The sequence below is a fragment of the Pristis pectinata genome, chromosome 3, assembly GCF_009764475.1.
Source record: "Pristis pectinata isolate sPriPec2 chromosome 3, sPriPec2.1.pri, whole genome shotgun sequence".
NCBI lineage: Eukaryota > Metazoa > Chordata > Chondrichthyes > Rhinopristiformes > Pristidae > Pristis > Pristis pectinata.
In genome coordinates, this window is record NC_067407.1 from 70,694,980 (window position 1) to 70,715,691 (window position 20,712).

Genomic DNA, 20,712 nt, shown 5'->3' on the forward strand with positions numbered 1-20,712 from the left:
TTGGGAGGGTGATAAACAGGAACACAAAGGCTCCCAGTGCTGGCATCTGATCAGTAAGGAAGGTGATAATGGAATGAGAGGTGAAGGGTGTATGGAACCAGATGAGGGTGGGGGGGAGATCCAGTGGGTAAATTGTGTGGGTGGTAGGTGGATGGGACCAGGAATCTTTGCTTTGGGATCCAGCCCAGTGTTAGGTTAAGATCAGCACAGGAACTGAAACCATAGGCAGGCAAATCAATAAGTATGTCCCACCATGGTGTGTGATCAGAAAGCTCTCCAGGTGACCTATCCAAGACACAATGTAAGTAAATAAACTGCTGTAAACTTTCAGCAAACCGTACAGAGTGTTATCCTCCATGTTGTGCTATTTGTTTTCTCTGGTTGGGGTTGCTCTGAGATGATATCTAATAGGGTGGTTTATTCTCTCTCATAACGGAGATTGTATCAGAGGTCAAAACTTTGCCTCAACCAGGTGAGATAAGGCTCCTGGTCACATGGGGAGGGACATGTCTGTTTCATTGGTCTTGTTGGAGAAATTCACCAGATGATGCCAGCATTAAATATTTCCTTGAGTCCAGAAAAAGGTGTGACCTGAACGACATGCTTGTGCTGATAAGAGAACTTGTCAAGAATGAGTTCCTGTCTTTGGAAGATGAAGAAGAAAGGGATTTAAGTTGCGTTGTGAGTTTTGTGTCCAAAGCCCTTGGAGCGCATCAGGTACCCATGGAGCATGGTCATGGCTAGTTGACCACAGCAAGCTCCCACAAACAACAAGCATGGTTATCCTAGTGAAGTCTGCTTAATGTTTGTGTACTGACCAGGAACTGGGGAAAGACCCCTTGCTCTTCCACAATAAATGCTACCAGATCCTATAACTTCCATTTGTAAGTACCAACACGACCTTGGGTTAACACCACATCCAAATGAGGCTGCCTCCATATTGCGGCTCTCCCTCAGTACCACAATGGAGCATTGGCCAAGCACTCCAGTCTCTGGAGAGAGGCTTAAACACACAGACCTCTGACCAGAGGTGAGAGTGCTGAGGCAGGGCTCATAGGGTAACACTGAATCACAACCATTAATCCAATGAACAAGTCAGCCAAAGTTTAACAACCAGAGGGCTTGCGAGGAAGCAGGAAAGTCCATTTTAACCACCTGACAGTAGAGCTGATATCTGGAACACGCTGCCCCAATAGGGTGTTGATCCTGTGACAACTGGGACCTTCACTGCCGAGCTTCGGAGATTTTCAGAGGGTGAGAGTAGGAAGGGACTTGGAGCTGAGCAGGGGGATGATCTGACTGGTGACTGGAGGCTTCAGTGGTCCCACTTTTTCTCCATTACTGTTACATTGCTGGTTGTAAGGGAATTATCTGCAAGTGGGAAGTATCTGCGGCTTCCAGCACAACTGAGAAAATAATCATGGGGAGAGGGTTCTTCGCATAATGTGGTGGGGAGCAAGCACGGGCAGTTCATAGACTGTTGAAACTCTTTGCATAATAGCCTTCAGCCATTGGTCCAAGTTCTCACTGAGGAAGTTGCTGTTAAATCTGTCTTGTTGTGTTTTGCCAGCTGTTTCCACGTCTGAACAGCCTTCGGTCAACTCCCTTCTCCAGGTGTTGCAGCGGAGTGCAGAGGATGACTCTGTGGACCCCGACCCAGCCACCTTCCTCGCCCTGCGCCTCACCCATCAACACAACCTGGAAGTTCTACGGCATTTCCAAGAGGTCCTCAAAGCAGCTGCCGTTCGGAGAGTGACCCAGGGTAAACATGCAACGTTGAAAGAAGTTCTCTGGGTGATTCTGTTGGGTTGTACATGGCTGAGACATAAAACTGGTGGAATTGTATCAGTCAGCTGGCATACTGAGGTCCATTGGTTTCTGCAAGGCACCAGTGAGATTGAAACAACAGCAAGAGGTATAAACTGCATGAACAAAATATCGAAAAGAATTTGGTCGGTAACCGCGATCTGCATCTCCCCATTGCCAGTCACTTCAACTCCCCCTCCCACACGATCACTGATATGTCAGTCCTTGGCCTCCTCCACTGCCAGCAGAATTCCAAACGCAAACTGCAGGAAGAGCACCTCACTTTCCGTCTTGGAACCTTGCAGCCTAATGGCACGAACATTGAATCCTCCCACTTTAAGTAATCCCCACAACCTCTCCCCCAACATGCTTCTTCCCTTTCCTAGCCTCTTTTTTTCCTACCTTTTTTTCCCTTTCTCTCCTTACCTTTGACCCATCCCCCAGTGGATCTGCTCTCCCCTCCTCCCCCGCACCTATCACTATCTCTTACCTGCATCTACCTATCACCATCTTGTGCCCACCCTGCCTCCCCTCTTTTGTCCACCAATCATTGAGAGCAGAAGAGAGCTTTTCCCTCCTATGTATTGGGCTTCCCCTTTTCCTATCTTCAGTCCCAAGGAAGAGTCCTGACCCGAAACATTGACCGCCTGCTTTTCTCCACGGATGCTGCCTGGCCTGCTGAGTTCCTCCAGCATCATCATGTTTTTTATCTCAAAAGAAAGCGCAGGAATGCAAGGAGGCAAAGAATAAGGTAAAGGTGGATTGGAAGGGGAGAGAGAGAGGGAGAGAGAGACAGATTCCGGTGGTATGGAAATCAATGGAACTGAACATTGTGTGTGTGTGATACATGGCAACTGACTGATACAATACTATCTGCTTTGTGTCCCTGCCCTAGTTCAATGGTTTTCCTTGCATCTGATCACAACTAGCAGAGCGTGATTATTAATTCATCGAGTAACAGATAGTAGGAAAACTGAGTTTGTGAAATTCTTCACACTGCCCCACCTATTGTAAGTTGTAACTGACCTTGTTGGAAAGGGAACATTGCTTTTGACTCTGCTTCTTCTCCTTGCCCTGCAGAAGAGGATCTACCCATTGGTTCAACTGCTCTCTACACGCTAGCTTTCAGATCTGCCTGCCTCAATCCAGCCAGCATATCCGATGGTCAGGAACAGATCGATCTGGTGAAACTTCTTGAAGATGAGCTAAATCTGGAGATCCAAAGCCTGGGCAAGTTACAGAATAAGACCGTGAGAGAGTTAAATTGCAACTAATGTTGGGCAGAGGGAAATATTTACCGATGGGAGTTCTGGCTTCTGCTGAAACCAGCGTATGATTTAGCACCACTCAACACACAACAGGCAATTTGACCTCTCATGCATTTGAAAACTCTGTTCAACCATTCCCATTCCCCACTCTTCCCTGCAATAATTTCCCTTCAGATATTTACCCAATTCCCTTTAGAAGTCACACATCTTCCTCCACAACCTTTCAGATGCCTACACCAAACCTCCAGTCAACCTTGGGGAGGTGGATTTACAACAAGTGCCAGTCCCATCATGCGAGGATGCAGGCACTGGGCGACAACTGGACAAGTTAAACCGAGCTACCATCTACTGATGCCCATTTAGGATCAAATTGAAGAGCCAGAGGAAATGGTCCATCGGCTGTACATAAACAAAATGACTAAAAATGAATTGTTTCTTCATCCTGCTGTCAGGGAAATGTCAATGACTGAGTTGTCAACTCATTGTATCTGGAGATTTATTTTTAAGGTGTGATTGGTCACTTTAGAAGTTCAAGTCATCCGTTTCTCTAAAGTTCTGATTGGCTCCACTTGTTTATGCAGATCTAATAAATTTTTATGATGATAGAACATAGAACAGTGCAGGAACAGGTCCTTCGGCCCACCATGTCTGTGCTGACCATGATGCCAATCTAGCTAACCCCCTTTGCCTGCACATGGTCCATATCCCTCCATTCCCTACTTGTTCATATGTCTGTCTAAATGCTTCTTAAATGTTGCTATTGTATCTGCTTCCACCACCTCCCCTGGCAGCACGTTCCAGGCACCTATGCTTTGGTGTGTAGTAAAAGAAAACTTGCCTCATAAATCTTCTTTAAACTTTCCCTCTCTCACGTTAAATCTACAGTATGTCCTCTGGTATTTGACATTTCCACCCTGACTATCTACCCTATCTATGCCTCTCATAATTTTATATACTTCTATCAGGTTGCCCTTCAGCTTCCAACACTCTGGAGAAAACAATCCAAGTTTGTCCAACCTCTCCTTATAAGCTCATACCTTCTAATCCAGGCAGCATGCTGATGAACCTCCTCTGCACCCTCTCCAAAGCCTCTGCATCCTTCCTGTAGACACAAGGAAGTCTGCAGATGCTGGAATCTGGAGCAATAAACAAAAAGTGCTGGAGGAATTCTGCAGGTCCTGTTAAGTATGGAGACCAGAACTACATGCAATATTCCAAATGCGAAGTGACGTTTTATACAGCTGCAACATGACTTCCCAACTTTTATAATCAATGCCCTGACTGATGAAGGCAAGCATGTCATATACCTTCTTTATCACCCCATCCACTTGTGTTGCCACTTCCAGGGTGTATGGACTTGCACACCAAGATCCCTCCTTGCATCAATATTCATAAGGGTCCTGCCATTTACTGTCCTCTTACATTTGACCTCCAAAAGTGCAGCATCTCACACTTGGAAGATGGATTTTGATCTGGACATTTCTCTGCCCATATTTCTAACTGGTCTTTATGTTTTGATAACCATCCCCACTATCCACAATTCCATAATTTTCATGTCTTCTGCAAACTTGTGAATCAGACTACCTACATTTTCATCCAAATCATTTATACATATATTTTATATATCACAAACATAAGAGGTCCCAGCACTGATCCCTGCAGAACACCACTGGCCACAGACCTCTGGTCAGAATAACACACCTCCACCACTACCCTCTGCCTTCTATGATCAAACCAATTTTGTATCCAATTTACCAGATCACTGTGGATCCCATGTGACTTAATCTTTTGGACCAACCTCCCATAAGGGACCTTGTTGAATGCTTTACTGAAGTCCATGTAGACAACATCCATTGCCCTACCCTTATCAATCATCTTCGTCAGCTCTCAAAAATCTCAGTACTATTTGTGAGACTGGACCTCCTCCACACAAATACTTGGTGGATTCATAATCTTATAATTTATTTCAGCCTTGGTGAATCATTTTCAAATGTGACACCGATGATTCTGTCCTTACTGTACCATAATCTTGTGCAAATTCATCCAAGCTCACCGCATGACAAGAACCGTTCTCAATCTGACTTCCCCAGGAAGAGGTTGAGACCATTCATTTTATGTTGGGGAAACCAATAGAATGTTCTATGCACTGACACTTAACTTCCTGGGGATTTGAACTGTCTTTTCATCGTCCTTCCCTTTGACTTCTTATTGTTTCTTTCCTTCTATATTACTTTTATCCTCCTTGTATAAAATTCCCTCTTTTCTGCCCTCTTTCCATCTGCCCTTCCATCTAGTCCAAGTGCTTCTTTTCTCACCACCTGTTTGCTCCACCTCACACATCTTCTGTCCAGGATCTGCCTCTCCTGCCCTCCGTCCAACCCACCTTTACCTCATTCTTTACCACTCAGCATTCTTGTGCTTTCTTTCGGGATTTTGTTCATGCAGTTTATACCTCTTGCTTTTGTTTCAATCTCAATGGTGCCTTGCAGAATCCAGGGCAGTTACATTGTTCACTCTGGTCATTTTGTCCCTTTGCTCGTACCATGGAGGAAAAGCCAAGCTGCTCAATTGTCTCTCAGGCCTGGCTCTGGTGCTGCAACTAAACACCATGTTTCCATATTACAGGGTCTAAAGGACAGCCTCTTACAGACTTCTACCAGATCTCTTTAGCAGTCCTAGCGCTCTGCACTGAAAAGCAACCTATCCCTACTTTCGTTGTGAAGAACATATTTGACAGGGTTATGAATAACCGAGATCCATTTGGAGAACCTTTCTTTGTCGGTAAGTGAAATTTACTGAGCCTGGGGACCTAAAAGAGTCAGAGAGCACGGAAACAGGCCCTTCGGCCCAACTAGTCGATGCCAACCAAGATTCCTATCTAAGCTAATCCCTTTTGCTTGCATTTGGCCCATATCCCACTAAACCTTTCCTATCCATATACCTGTCCAAGTACCTTTTAAATATTGTTAGTGTACCTGACTCAACCACTCTCTCAGTGGAAAAAGTTGCCCCTCAGATTCCCATTAAATCTCTCCCCTCTCACCTTTAACTTATGCCTTGTGTTCTTGATTCCCCAACCCTGGGAAAAAGACTGTGTGCATTCACCCCTCATGATTTTACACACCTCTATAATTTTACACCCCTCATTCTCCTACATGTCAATGAAAAATGTCCCAACCTGCACAATTTCTCTCCATAACTCAGTCCCTTGAGTCCGAGGCAACATCCTCTTAAACCTCCTCTGCACTCTTTCCAGCTTCATGGCATCTTTCCAATAGCAGGACAAGCAAAATTGAATGTAAAATTCCAAATGTGGCCTCACCAATATCTTGTACAACTGCAACATGATGTCCCAACTTCTGTCCTCAATGGCCTGACTGATAAATGCCAAAAGCTTTCTTTACCTAATGTGCAGGTTCAGCAGGCAATTAGGAAAATGATTAGTAAGTTGGCTTTTATTGTATGCAGGTTGGAGCACAGGAGTAGAGATCTTATTCTAATTATATAGGCCCCTAGTGAGACTGCAATTGTCGACATATCTGGCCTCCTATCTAAGGAATGATACATTTGGGATAAAGGCAGAGTGGTGAAGGTTCAACAGTTTGATTTCTGGGATAGAGAGGACATCATTCAATGAGAGGGAATGAGCAGACTTATACTGCTCGTGTTTAAAATAAGGATTGATGATCCCATTGAAATATACTAAATCCTTACAGGGCTTGACAAGTAGATGCATTGGGGATGGGGTGGGGGTGGGGGAGTGTTTCTCTGGGTCTAGCACCAGGGGTCACAGTCTCAAAATAAGGAGGCAGAGAGATGAGAAGGGATTCCTTCACATCGGGGTTGGTGAATTTTTTGTATTCTTTACCCAAGAGAGCAGTTGAGGCTCCATTGGTGAGTATATTTAAGTGGAGATACCCAGAGAATGGGATAAGTGCAGGAAAATGGCAATGAGCTAACAGATCAGTCATGACACTGGATGGCACTGCAGGTCTGAGGGGCTGAATGGCCTGCTCCTGATTCTGTTGTCAGTTGTCTGTGACTTTTTTAATGCTCCCTGGATCTGGGGTGGGAACTACATATTGAGCCTGATGGCTAAATCAGGCAGGATTTCCACTAGGCAGGTAATTCAATATGGCTTGTTTCATATAAATATGGGAGTTGAATTGGGCATTTAGCCAATCCTCTTTTCATCTGCCTTGGCACCATAGCATTCGATACGTCCCCCCATTCATCTCTTCGATGCTTCAATGGACCAGCCTTTCACGGGTGCCAGCTCTTTCTTATTTTCCTCCTGAAAGTTTTAGCTCTAAACGTAGTTCACTTCATAAGGCTGCACTGAGGAAATCATTATCCAGTATAGTGGCTGGTAGCTTCTCCTTTCTTCCCTCGCACTTTAAGGTGCAATAAACACAAAAGTTGCTGCTGTCCGAGAGAATAAAACAGTACAGCACAATACAGGCCCTTCAGCCCACGATTTTTTTAAAATTCGATTTACAGCGTGGTAACAGGCCCTTCTGGCCCAATGCGCCGACCATTTTAAACCCAAATTAACCTACCCGTATGTCTTTGCAATGTGGGAGGAAACCGGAGCACCCGGAGGAAACCCACGCAGACACAGGAGAACGTATAAATTCCTTACAGACAGCGACGGGAATTGAACCCCGATCGCTGGCACTGTAATAGCGTCGCGCTAACCGCTACGCTACCGTGCCGCCCCATGTTGTGCCGACCTATATAAACCTGCTCCATGATCAATCTAACCCTTCCCTCCTGCACAGTCCATAACCCTCCATTTTTCTTACATCCATGTGCCTATCTAAGTCTTTTAAATGTCTCTATTGTATCAGCCTCTACCACCACCCCCTGCAGTGCATTCTAGGCACCCACCACTCTGTGTTTAAAAAAAAAACCTACCTCTGACATCTCCCCTAAACTTCCCTCCACTCATCTTAAAGGGATGTCCTCCGGTATTGGCCATTGCCGCCCTGGGGAAAAGGTGCTGGCTGCCCACTCTATCTATGCCTCTCCTAATCTTATACACCTCTATCAAGTCGCTTCTCATCCTGCATCGCTCCAAAGAGAAAAACCCTAGCTTACTCGACCTTTCCTCATAAGACATGTTCTCTAATCCAGGCAGCATCCTGGTAAATCTCTGCACCCTCTCTAAAGTTTCCACATCCTTCCTGTAATGAGGCGACCAGAACTGAACACAATACTCTAAGTGTGGTCTAACCAGAACTTTATAGAGCTGCAACATTACCTCGCGGCTCTTGAACTCAACACCCCGACTAATGAATCCAGCATACCATACGTCTTCTTAACCACCCTATCAACTTGCACGGCTACTTTGAGGAAACTATGGACGTGGACCCCAAAATCTCTTTGTTCCTCTACACTGCTAAGAATCCTGCCATTAACCTTGTACTCTGCCTTCAAGTTCGATCTTCCAAAGTGTATCACTTCACATTTTTCTGGATTGAACTCCATCTGCCACTTCTCTGCCCAACTCTACATCCTGTCTATATCCCGTTGTAACGTACTACAACCTTCTACACTATCCACAACCCCTCTAACCTTCATGTCATCTGCAGACTTACTAACCCACCCCTCCACTTCCTCATCCAAGTCATTTATAAAAATCAATAAGAGCAGGAGTCCCAGAACAGATCTCTGCAGAACACCACTAGTCACTGACCTCCAGGCAAAATACTCTCCATCTGCTACCACTCTCTGCCTTCTGTGGGTGAGCCAATTCTGAATCCACGCAGCCGAGTCTCCATGGATCCCATGCCTCATGACTTTCTGGATAAGCCTACCATGGAGAACCTTGTCAAATGCCTTACTAAAGTCCATATACACCACATTCATCACTCTACCTTCATCAATTTGTTTTGTCACCTCCCTAAAAAACTCATTTAGGCTCGTGAAGCATGACCTGCCCCTCTCAAAGCCATGCTGACTATCTCTAATAAGACTATGCTTCTCCAAATGCTCATAAATCCTGTCCCTAAGAATCCTCCCCAATAGTTTGCCCCATAGTTTGATTCACTGGTCTATAATTCCCAGGATTGTCCCTATTACCTTTCTTGAACAATGAAACAACATTTGCCACCCTCCAATCCTCTGGTACCACTCCTGTGGCTAGGGAGGGTGCAAAGATCATTGTCTATGCACCAGCAATCTCTTCCCTCGCTTCCCTTAGTAACCTGGTGCATATCTTGTCTGGCCCCGAGGACTTATCTATCCTATTGTTTTTCAGAAGCTCCAACACTGCCTCTTTCTTAACCTCAACATGCTCCCCACACATTAGCCTGTTCTATGCTGACCTCACATTCGTCAAAGTCCCTCTCACTGGTGAACACTCCCTGATCTCTCCCCTACCTCCAGGCATAGTTCCCCCTTTATCCCTGAGCAGTCCTACCCTCACTCTAGTCATCCTCCTGTTCTTCACATACGTGTAGAATGCCATGGGGTTTTCCTTAATTCGACTCGCCAAGGCCTTCTCACGTCCCTTTCTAGTTCTCCTAAGTCCCTTAAGCTCATTCCTGGCTACCTTATAATTCTCAAGAGCCCTGCCTGATCTTTACTTCCTAAACCTTAAGTATGCTTCCTTCTTCCTCTTGACTAAATGTTTCACCTCTCGTCAACCATGGTTCCTTCACCCTACCATCCTTTCCGTGTCTCAGTGGGACAAACTGATCCAGAACCCCATGCAGATGTTCCATAAACAGCCTCCATGTTTCTGCTGTGCATTTCCATAAATGTCTTCTTCCATAAATGCACCGGACTAGAAATCTAAAGATATAGATTGTCCAAAGTCAAAGCCAAGTTTATTGTAATATGCACAAGTACATGTATGCAAAGCTGCAATGAAAAGCTTACTAGCAGCAGCATCACAGGCACATAGCATCATATAAGCAGCATTCACAAGAAAAACATAAACATAAATTATACACAAGGAAAACAGAAATAGAACAAAAAAAATCAACATACAGGTAACACAATGCAAGAGAAGGCTATTCATCCCACTGAGTAGTGTTGATCTTTTGTGCTAGTTCTAGTACACCCTCTTCCTGCACTGAATGTTGCTGCCAGTATCCACACCTTCCTCCAGCCAGTCCACATCCTGTTCACCCTTCACTACACATTCACTGGGTACGTATGTAAGGAATGATCTGTCTGGATGGCATGCAAAACAAAGCTTTTCACTGTATCTCAGTACATCTGACAATAATAAACCAAGACCAATTACCAATAGTTCAGAATAGGTGCTTCACTCAATAGCCAGCTTCCTCTGTTCCTCTCACTTATTTCTGAAAGATGGATTTACTTCAGTAGGATCAGAGGGCTTTCGTGGTTCGATTCATTTTCATAAAAAGAGATGAACTAAAAGAGTTGGTTTCATTAGAGTCATGGAGCAATGCAGCACAGATACAGGCCCTTCGGCCCAACCAGTCCATGCTGACCATGGTGCCCACCCAGCTGATCCCAATTTCCTGCGTTCAGCCCACATCCATCTAAGCCCCGCCCCTCCATGTACCTATCCAAGTGCTTCTTAAATGATACTATTGTACCTGCCTCAACCACTTCCTCTGGGAGCTCGTTCCATGTACTCACCACCCTCTGTATGAAAAAGTTGCCCCTCAGGTCCCTTTTAAATCTTTCCCCTCTCACCCTAACTCTATGCCCCTAGTTTTGGACTCCTGTACACTGGAGAAAAGACTGTTACCATCCACCTTATCAATGCTGCTCATAACCTTAAACACTAATTCTCTACATTGTAGATGCAGCCTCCATGTCTGTCCTCGCTCTCACCTGCTTACATCGCACCCAACTCAGTGCCAGTTTAAGACTTAACATTGAAAGAGCCATTGTGCGCTTGCTGAGTCTGCTCCTCACCAAACAGCAACAGGATAGTACCATTGGGTCTATCTACAGTACTGGCCTTGCTGTTCAGGTGAGTTACAAATGGAATGTAAAGCTTAGACTGAAGTTAACCATCCACTTTAAATGTGGGTAGCAATGCAGACATTACTGGTGATACAGATCATGTGGTGGAGGGGGGACGGTAAACATGACCAAAGACAGCAGAGTAAAATGAAGACATTGGGTAAGCCGCTCATTCCGCACCTCAGCTGATTCCCCTTCCCATTAACTTTACTTCAAAATGGGGTATGTTCTGTTGAATTTATTCATTTTTCAGGATCTGTGCATTGATGGCAAGGCCAGCATTTTTTGGCCATCCCTAATTGTCTTTGAGATGTTGGGGATGACCAATCACTTGGCTGCAGTCCTTTTGGTGAAGGGGCTCCCGCAGTGCGTTGGACAGGGAGACCCAGTGACAATGAGGGACAGGTGATACATTTTCCAAGTCAGGATGATGTGCCAGTGGGAGCGGAACCTGGATGTGGTGGTGTTCCCAGGTGCCTGCTCCCTTCGTCCTTTTGTGGCAGCAGAGCTGCAGCCGTTAACATGGGGCTAATTCCACATCACCCATTCACTGCTATTCTCAAGAGGTAAAGTTCCACATATTCTCCACATTTCTCACTCACTGTTCTCCATTTGCCTTTCAAATGATGCAGGATACAGTGAACAATTGATAGTTCTTCCTGTTCTTCCTTCTTCTGTCCTTCAAGGATGACTGAGGTTTGGTGGGTTCTGAGGTGACTGGTGAAGCCAAGGTGGGGGCCACAGACTCTGGTCCAGATGGGGCAGGATGTGGTTGGCAGGAAGGGCAGGTGTCAATGAGCCAGTGTGTTCCTTCCACTACTTATGTTGGGCTTCCCTGATGTATGACCTTAATGTTCTCAATACCATCGCCACCCCTCCTCCTGTGCTCTGAGTGCTCAGCGGTTCCCAGGAGTTACTGGGAATGTTGCACTTCTTCATGGAGGTGTTGAGCACATCCATTGAATCTTTTTCTCTGTCCACCTGTTGATCTCCTGCTGTGACAGAGCTGGGACTACAGTGTTCATTTCAGGCATCAGGTCCAGCCTTGCCACAGCCCCAACCTGCATGAAATTGGAAAGGCCACATGCCAATTAATAACCAACAGGGCTTCTAGAGCAGACGGTATCCCTGCTGGAGTCCTCTAACTTGGTGGTGGTAAGCTTCAGTCACAAATTTACCCGTTTCATCTCCCTCGACTGGGAGGAGGTGAATGCCATTATGGCGATCATCTTCCAGTACTATGGCAAATCCATCAGTGGTAGCTCTAGGGGGGTCTTCCTGCTGAACTCCTGCAGAGAAGGTCATCACTAGTGTCCTCTTCAACCAGTGGCTGAAGAGTTGTCCCTCAACGCACAGTGTGGACTGTGTCCATCCAGAGGCACAGCAGACATGATCTACACCATGCAACAACTCCCAGAGAAATGCAGAGTACTCCACCAGCTTTTTCCTACTTCATCAAAGTCTTTGACTCCGTCACGGGATGGGCTGTGTTTCACCTTCCTCAACTCAGGCAGCCCACAGAACTTATACCTGCTACATAATGGCAGGATCTTTCTAAACAGGCTCAGCTAAGATTACTTTCTTGGCAATTTGACAAACACAGACAAAGACCATTTTGTCCAGTAACTCTTTTTCATTAATCTTGACTGACTTGAGTTCTTCTGATAAAATTCACTCCAACCCCCTCTCAGGCCTCCATTTTCCTCAGTTGCCACCTGGGTACAGTGGGCTGCATCTGCAGTAGCCAGTCTGTGAAGCAGCTAACCACAGCAGACCAGCAGAGCCTTTACTCAGGTGTGCAAAGGTGCTTCACTGAAACACTGAAACCAATGACAATTCTGCCCTTCTGTTCCCTTGGTTTTCAACATTTTCCCCATTTTCTTATAAAGACACAACTGTTGTTCCACCCAAATATATTTTCATATTCCCTCCTGACATAGAAGGAGGCCATTCAGCCCATTGAATCTATGCTGGGTTTCAGAGCAATCCCATTCCTCCATTTACAATAGAACCCCAATAATCCGGCACCTTTGGGACTTTGGTATTGCTGGACCAGCAGATTCTCTGGACTGTTATTACTCCTATTACTCCCAACACACTTTTATTTACATGTTATGCAGCAGCATAATAAATTTTCCAGTGAACCCAGAGAGTTTAAACAGAGTGGGAAACAAAGCTTGTTGAAACAAACTGAAACATAGAAGAATCTGAACTCCACCTCTGGCTGCAATTCCTGACTCCCCATGTTCCTAACCAAGACTCCGACTCCTGACCTACATTCCCAGTTATACCTGGCTAACCTCACGAGTCTGTGGATAGCGAGGACTTGGTGTATTAACAGGCAGGCCAGATGCCAAACTGCTGCGATTTCCAAACAATTGGATACCTGGTTATTGGAGTTTGTGTATTTCCTTGCAACTAATTCTTTCTCACAAATGAATTCTGCCCTAATTTTTCCACCAGCCGCCTACACACTAGGGGTAATTTACAGCAGCCAATCAAACTACCAACCCGCCGGTCTGGGCTGTGGGGGAAAACCGGAGCACTCAGAGTAAACCCATGTGGTCACAGGGAGAACCTGCAAACTCCACACAGACAGAAGCGGAGGTCAGGATTGAACCTGGGTCTCTGGAGCTGTGAGAAAGCAGCTCCACTGGTGAGCTTCTGTGCCGTCCTCAGAGAAGAAATCTCCCCATTTTTCTAGGCAATCATCTTAATTGACAACATTTTCTCAAATTCTAAAGAGCTGAATGGCCTCCTCCTGCTCCTATTTTCTGTTTCTATGATTAATTCCCACAGTAGATCTCCTGTTAACCCACTCTGTGCTCTAAGAATAACCATGAAGATTTGCTTTTTACCACTGGTTAGCCTGCACTTGGAGTACTGTGTACAGTTCTGGTCACCACACTATAGGAAGGATATCAAGAGAAAGGATGTGTTGGAGTTGTTGGAAAATATTAGGACAGATAAGTTCCCTGGGCCTGACAGAATATTCCCCAGGCTGCTCCGCGAGGCGAGGGAGGAAATTGCTGAACTGTTGGCTAGGATCTTTGAGTCCTCATTGTCCATGGGAATGGTACTGGAGGATTGGAGGGTGGCGAATGTTGTCCCCTTATTCAAAAAAGGTAGTAGGGATAGTCCAGGAAATTACAGACCAGTGGGCCTTACGTTTGTGGTGGGCAAGCTGTTGGTAAGGATTCAAAGAGATAGGATCTATGAGCATTTAGAGAACCATGGACTGATTAGGGACAGCCAGCATGGCTCTGTGAAGGGAAGATCATGTTCACAAGCCTAATAGGCTTCTTTGAGGAGTGACCAGGATGATTGATGAGGGTAGTGTAGTAGATGAGGTCTACATGGATTTTAGTAAGGCGTTTGACAAGGTTCCTCATGGTAGGCTTCTTCAGAAGGGATCCAGGGAGACTTGGCCGTGTGGATTCAGAATTGGCTTGCCTGTAGAAAGCAGAGGGTTGTGGTGGAGGGAGTGCATTCAGATTGGAGGGCTGTGACTAGTGGTGTCCCACAAGGATTGGTTCTGTGACCTCTACTTTTTGTGATATTTATTAATGACTTGGATGAGGGAGTAGTAGGGTGGTTTAGCAAGTTTGCAGACGACCCAAAGGTCGGTGGTATTGCAGATAGTGTGCAGGACTGTTGAAGCTTGCAGAGGGATATCGATAGGATGCAGAGCTGGGCTGACAAGTGGCAGATGGAGTTCAATCGGGAGAAGTGTGAGGTGGTACACTTTGGAAGGACTAACTCCAAGGCAGAGTACAAGGATAATGGCAGGATTCTGGGTAGTGTGGAGGAGCAGAGGGACCTGGGGGTCCATGTCCATAGATCACTGAAAGTTGCCTCACAGGTGGATAGGGTAGTTAAGAAAGCTTATGGGATGTTAGCTTTCGTATGTTATGGGATCGAGGTTAAGAGCCGCGAGGTAATGATGCAGCTCTACAAAACTCTGGTTAGACCACACTTGGGGTACTGTGTCTAATTCCGGTTGCCTCATTATAGGAAGGATGTGGAAGCGTTGGAAAGGGTGCAGAGGAGATTTACCAGGATGCTGCCTGGATTGGAGAGTATGGATTATGAGGAGACACTAAGGGAGCTAGGGCTTTACTCATTGGAGAGAAGGAGGATGAGGGGGACACAACAGAGGTATACAAAATATTAAGAGGAATAGATAGAGTAGACAGCTAGCGCCTCAATACAAGAGGAAATGGCTTTAAGGTAATGGGTGGGAGGTTCAGGGGAGATGTCAGAGGGAGGTTTTTTACCCAGAGAGTGGTTGGTGCATGGAATGTGCTGCCTGGGGTGGTGGTGGAGGCTGATACGTTGGTCAAGTTCAAGAGACTGTTAGATAGGCATATGGAGGAATGCAGAGTGAAGTGAAGTGCATCTTTTGTGTTTGAGTGTTCTGGGGGCAGACTGCAAGTGTCACCACACTTCTGACACCAATGTAGCATGCCCACAACTTCCTAACCCATACGTCTTTGGAATGTGGAAGGAAACCGGAGCACCTGGTGGAAACTCACACAGACTGGGGGAGAACGTGCAAACTCCTTACAGACAGCAGCAGGAATTGAACCCAAATCACTGGTGCTGTAATAGTGTTGTGCTAACCGCTACACTAATGTGCCTGCCCTCTACACTACCATGATTAGACTGGAGAGAGTGCAGAGTAGATTCACCGGGATGTGTCTGGATTGGAAGGCTTTAGTTATGGGGAGGGATTGGATAAGCTGAGCTTGTTTTCCCTGGAGTGAAGGAGGCTGAGTGATGACCTGATAGAGGTATATAAAATTATAAGAGGCATGGATCAGGTAGATAGTCGGAGTCTTTCTTCCATCATAAGCGTATCAAAAGCAAGAGGGGATGGGTTTAAGGTGAGAGGTAGGAGATTTAAAGGGGATTTGAGGGGTAACTTTTTTTTACACAGAGTGGTTGATATCTGGAACTCGCTGCCAGAGGTGGTGGTGGAATTGGATACAATTACTACATTTAAGAGGCATTTAGACAGACACTTAAGTAGGTAAGGCATCAGGATACAGTCCTAATGCAGGCAAATGGGTTTAGTGTAGATGGGCAAAAAGGTCAGCATGGACGTGCTGGGCTGAAGGGCCTGTTTCTGTGCTGTGCAACTCTGTGACTTTACAACTCTAAGTGTCTACACCATTCCGTTCACTACATTAAATCTCAATAAAAGTTCAGGGTGAAATTGAACTTGAGGAGGGACACAAAATGGTCAGACCGTACCTCCCATCTGTTAAACATCCCCCTCCCCAATATCCAGTCATCATGGCGAAGGTGTAACACATTTCATTGCCTGCCAAAATCATTCACTTCTGAACTTTGACCAAATATGGTCTTTTGAATTAATTTGAACATCATTCTGAATACCTTTTGTTTTCTCTTTCCAGGCTTTGGCTGAACATAATCATCTGGGGTTTCTTGCCTTTCGATGCGCAAACAATTTGCAACTATTGATCAGCGAAATCCCTAAAGGGACATTTAACACAGTGCGGAGAGTTTTCCCAGTCATTCTGGCTTTGAAGGGAGTATCATTGTTACATGTCAGAAACATCACTTGTACCTCTGATCAGGGTGAGTTTGCAAAGCAGCAACATTAACGTGTTTTGAAAGCAGTCATTAAAATGACACTTAGGGATAACTTAAATTCCAGCCACATTTCAGACGGTAACACCTTGTCTCTGACAATGTTCTGTGTTCACAGTCACACTCCAGAGACTTTGGCACAAATCCCCACTGATGCTAAAGTGCAGTGTTGGGGAAGTCCTGCTCCATGGAGTACCAGCTTTTGTGAGAGACCTTAAACATAAGCCCCATCTCAGATGGACAGGAAAGATCTGATGAGACTGAGACTATTTTGGGGAAAAAAAGCAGTGGATTATTTACAACATCCGCTCCTTATTACTTTGCTGCTTTTGGGAGATTTCCATGCTTAGAATGACTGCTGCATTTTGTACTTGCACTATCATAGATTGGTCATAAAGTAGAGTCACAGATTTATCCAGCACGGAAACAGGCCCTGTGGCCCAACTGGCCAATGCTAATCAAATTGGCTACCTGAGGAAGTCCCATTTGCCCCATATCCCTCAGTGTGCAAGCTGCTCTCTTGCTTTACATTTTTTTGCATGGTAGACATTAATTAGGTTTTAAATTAATTAAATGCATTCAATAAACTTTTAATTGCTTAATGCCTAATGTATTAAAATCCTCTAACCTTATTAATATGTAAATTATGAATCAGAATTGAGATGTTCTTTTTCTCTCAGATAATCTGACTCAAGATGAAAATGGAAAGTAAAATGAAGACCAAGAGAGGAAGACGAAGATGATGCCTTTGTTCTTTACCTAGAATAAATACCAGCACCTTGCAGTCTTTAGAACATAGTACATAGAACATAGAACAGCACAGGACAGGCCATTGGGCCTATGATGTTGTACCAAACTAATTAAATCAATGCACCTTAATTAATTTAATCTCTCTTCCCTGCAGCTTCACCAAATCCCTTCCTCCCTGTATATCCATGTGTCTAAAATACTCTTTAACACACTTAACTCTTAAACATTATGATGATATCTGCCTCTACCATCACCCCTGGCAGTGCACTCCAAGCACCCACTACTCTGTGTTTTTAAAAAAAAACTTGCCTCATACACCTTAAATATATGCCGTCTAGTATTAGATATTTCAATTCTAGGAAAAAGATACCAGCTGCCTACTCTATCTATGCCTCACATAATTTTATAAACTTCTATCAAATCTCCCGTCAGCCTCAGCCACTCTAGAGAAAACAGCCCCAGATTGTCCAACCACTCCTCATTGCATATGTCCTCCAAACCAGGCGGCATACTGGTAAACCTCCTCTGCACCCTCTCTAAAGCGTCCACATTCTTTCTGTAATGAGGTGACCAGAATTGAATGCAATACTCCAAATGTGGCCTAACCAGGGTTTTATAAAGCTGTAACATAACTTCCTGGCCCTTGAACTCCACATCTTGACTAAGGAAGGCAAGCATACTAAATACTACCTTTACCAAACTATCAACCTGTGCGGCCACTTTCAGGGAGCCATGTACCTGGACCCCAAGATCCCTCTGTTCATCAAAGCTGTTAAGGATCCTGCCATTAACTGTGTACTCTCCCTTTATGTTGGACCTCCCAAGGTGCAGCTCCTCACATTTGCTTGGATTAAACTCCATCTGCCACTTCTCCGCCCACCTGCAACTGATCTATAGCCTGCTTTATCGTTTGGCAATTTTCTACGCAATCCACAACGCCACCAATCTTTGTGTCATCTGCAAATTTACTAACCCACCCTACCACATTTTCATTCAAATCATTTATCTATATGACAAACAAAGGTCCCAGTACAGATCCCTGCAGAACACCACTAGCCATGGACCTCCATCCCGAATAAGACCCATCCACCACTACTCTCTGTCTTCTATGGGCAAGCCAATTCTGGATCCAATCAGACCGATCCAATCAGACCAATCCAATCCAATCACCGTGGATCCTATGCATCCTAATTTTCAGGATGAACCTCCCATGTTGGACCTTTTCAAATGCCTTACTAAAATCCATGTATACAACACCCACTGCTCTACCTTTATCAATTATCTTCGTCACCTCCTCGACGAACTCAGTCAGGTTAGTCAGACGTGACCTGCCACGCACAAAGCCATGCTGACTGTCCCTAATTAGACATGCTTCTTCAAATGCACAGAAATCCTCTCCCTAAGAATCCTCTCCAATAGTTTTCCTACCACTAGACGCGAGACTCACTGGTCTATAATTTCCAAGATTATCCCTATTTCCCTTCTTGCACAAAGGTGCCCTCCAGTCCTCCAGTACTACACCTGTGGCAAGTGATGGTGCAAAGATCTTGGTCTAGGCCCCAGCAATCTCATCGCTTGCCTCACTCAATAACCTGGGGTATATCCCATCAGGCCCTGGGGACTTATTCACCTTATGATTTTCAAAAGACCTAAAACTACCTCTTTCCTAATCTAGAAATGTCCTAGCATTTTAGCATGCTCCACTCTGACCTCATTATCCTCTACATCCTCCTCTGTAAATACAGATGCAAAATTCTCATTTAAGATCTTTCCCACACCCTCTGCCTCCAAGCACAAATTCTCTTCTTTATACCTGAGTGGTCCTACCCTCTCCCTAGTTATCCCCCCGCTCTTGATGTATGTATAGATTGCCTTGGGATTCTCTTTAATCCTACTCGCCAAGGATTTTTCATGACCCCTTCTAGCTCTCCTATGTCCCTTTGTGACTTCCCTTCTGGCTCCTTTATAGTCCTCAAGCGCCCTGTTCAATTCCAGCTCCCTAAGCCTTACGTATGCTTCCTCCCCCTCTTGACTAAATTAATTACCCTCTCTCGTCATCCAAGGTTCCTGTAGCTTGCCATCCTTGTCCTTTCCTCTTGCTGGAACAAACCAGTCTTGAACTCTGTGCAGCTGGTCTTTAAACAACCTCCACATGTCAGATGTGGATTTGACTGAAAACAGCTCTTCCCAATTAACTCTCCCTAGGTCCTGTCTGATGCCCTCATAATTTGCCCTCCCCCATTTTAATACTTTCTTGCAAGGTCCACTCTTATCCTTATAGCTATCTTGAAGCTGAAGGAGTTGTGATGACTGTTTCTCAAGTGTTCATCCACTGAAAGGGCAGTCACCTGGACAGGATCATTCCCCAGTACAAGATCCAGTACAGCCTCCCCTCTGGTTAGTTTATCTACACACTGCTTCAAGAAACCCTCTTGAACACACCGAACAAATTCTGCCCCATCTAAACCTTTTGCACTAAGAAGTTCCCAGTCTATGTTGGGGAAGTTGAAGTCCACAATTATAACCTTGTTGTTTTTGCTCAATTCCATAATCTGCCCGCATATCTGCTCCTCAGTGTCCCTATGGCTATTTGGGGGTCTATAGTATAAACCCATCAGAGTGATGGCACCTTTCTTATTTTTGAGCTCTACCCATATAGGCTGAGTCAAGGAGCCCTCCAATTCTTCCCCTCTGAGTGCAGCTGTAATATTGTCCCTGACTAGTAATGCAACCCCCCCCATCTCTTTTACCTCTCTCCCTATCTCTTCTAAAACATTGAAACCCTGCAACATTATGCAGCCAGTCCTGTCCCTCTTTCAATGAGATCTGTGTAATGGCCACAACATCATAGTTCCATGTAGTGATCCATGTTCTTAAGTTCATCACCCTTATTCTTAATACTCCTTGAAATAAACACGTCTCAATCCATCTGTCATGTTGTTTATACCCCTAGATCCTGCCTATCCTTCCTTATAGTATTGCGGCTCACGACATCTAATTTAGCTTCATGTCCTCCATTCCGTGACCTGGTGCTCTGGTTCCCATCCCCCTCCTAATTTAAACCATCCTGGGTGTCAGCAGCAAACCTCCCTGCCAGGATATTGGTTCCCCTCTAATTAAGGTGTAACCTGTTCCTGTTGTACAGGTCACCCTGTCCCAGAAGAGGTCACAATGATCCAGAAACCTGAAACCCTGCCCCCTTGCACCAGCTCTTCAGCCACGCATTCATCTGCTCTAACTTTGTTTCTATCCTCACTAGCACATGGGAGTAACCCAGAGTTTACTACCCTTGAGTTCCTGCTCTTTAATTTCTTTCCTA

General features: G+C 45.2%; 1 protein-coding gene across 1 annotated transcript in view; it reads left to right on the forward strand.

Moving 5' to 3' along the window:
• Positions 1–17,994, forward strand: part of LOC127568596 (cobalamin binding intrinsic factor-like) — a 38,224-nt gene extending 20,230 nt beyond the window's left edge. Inside the window, exons 3-8 of the mRNA XM_052012548.1 lie at positions 1,571–1,762; positions 2,887–3,036; positions 5,700–5,855; positions 10,862–11,034; positions 16,448–16,631; positions 17,324–17,994. Coding sequence (XP_051868508.1) covers positions 1,571–1,762; positions 2,887–3,036; positions 5,700–5,855; positions 10,862–11,034; positions 16,448–16,631; positions 17,324–17,355 — 887 coding nt within the window. The 3' untranslated portion in view covers positions 17,356–17,994. The remainder of the gene's footprint in view (positions 1–1,570; positions 1,763–2,886; positions 3,037–5,699; positions 5,856–10,861; positions 11,035–16,447; positions 16,632–17,323) is intronic.
• Positions 17,995–20,712: the final 2,718 nt, after the last annotated feature.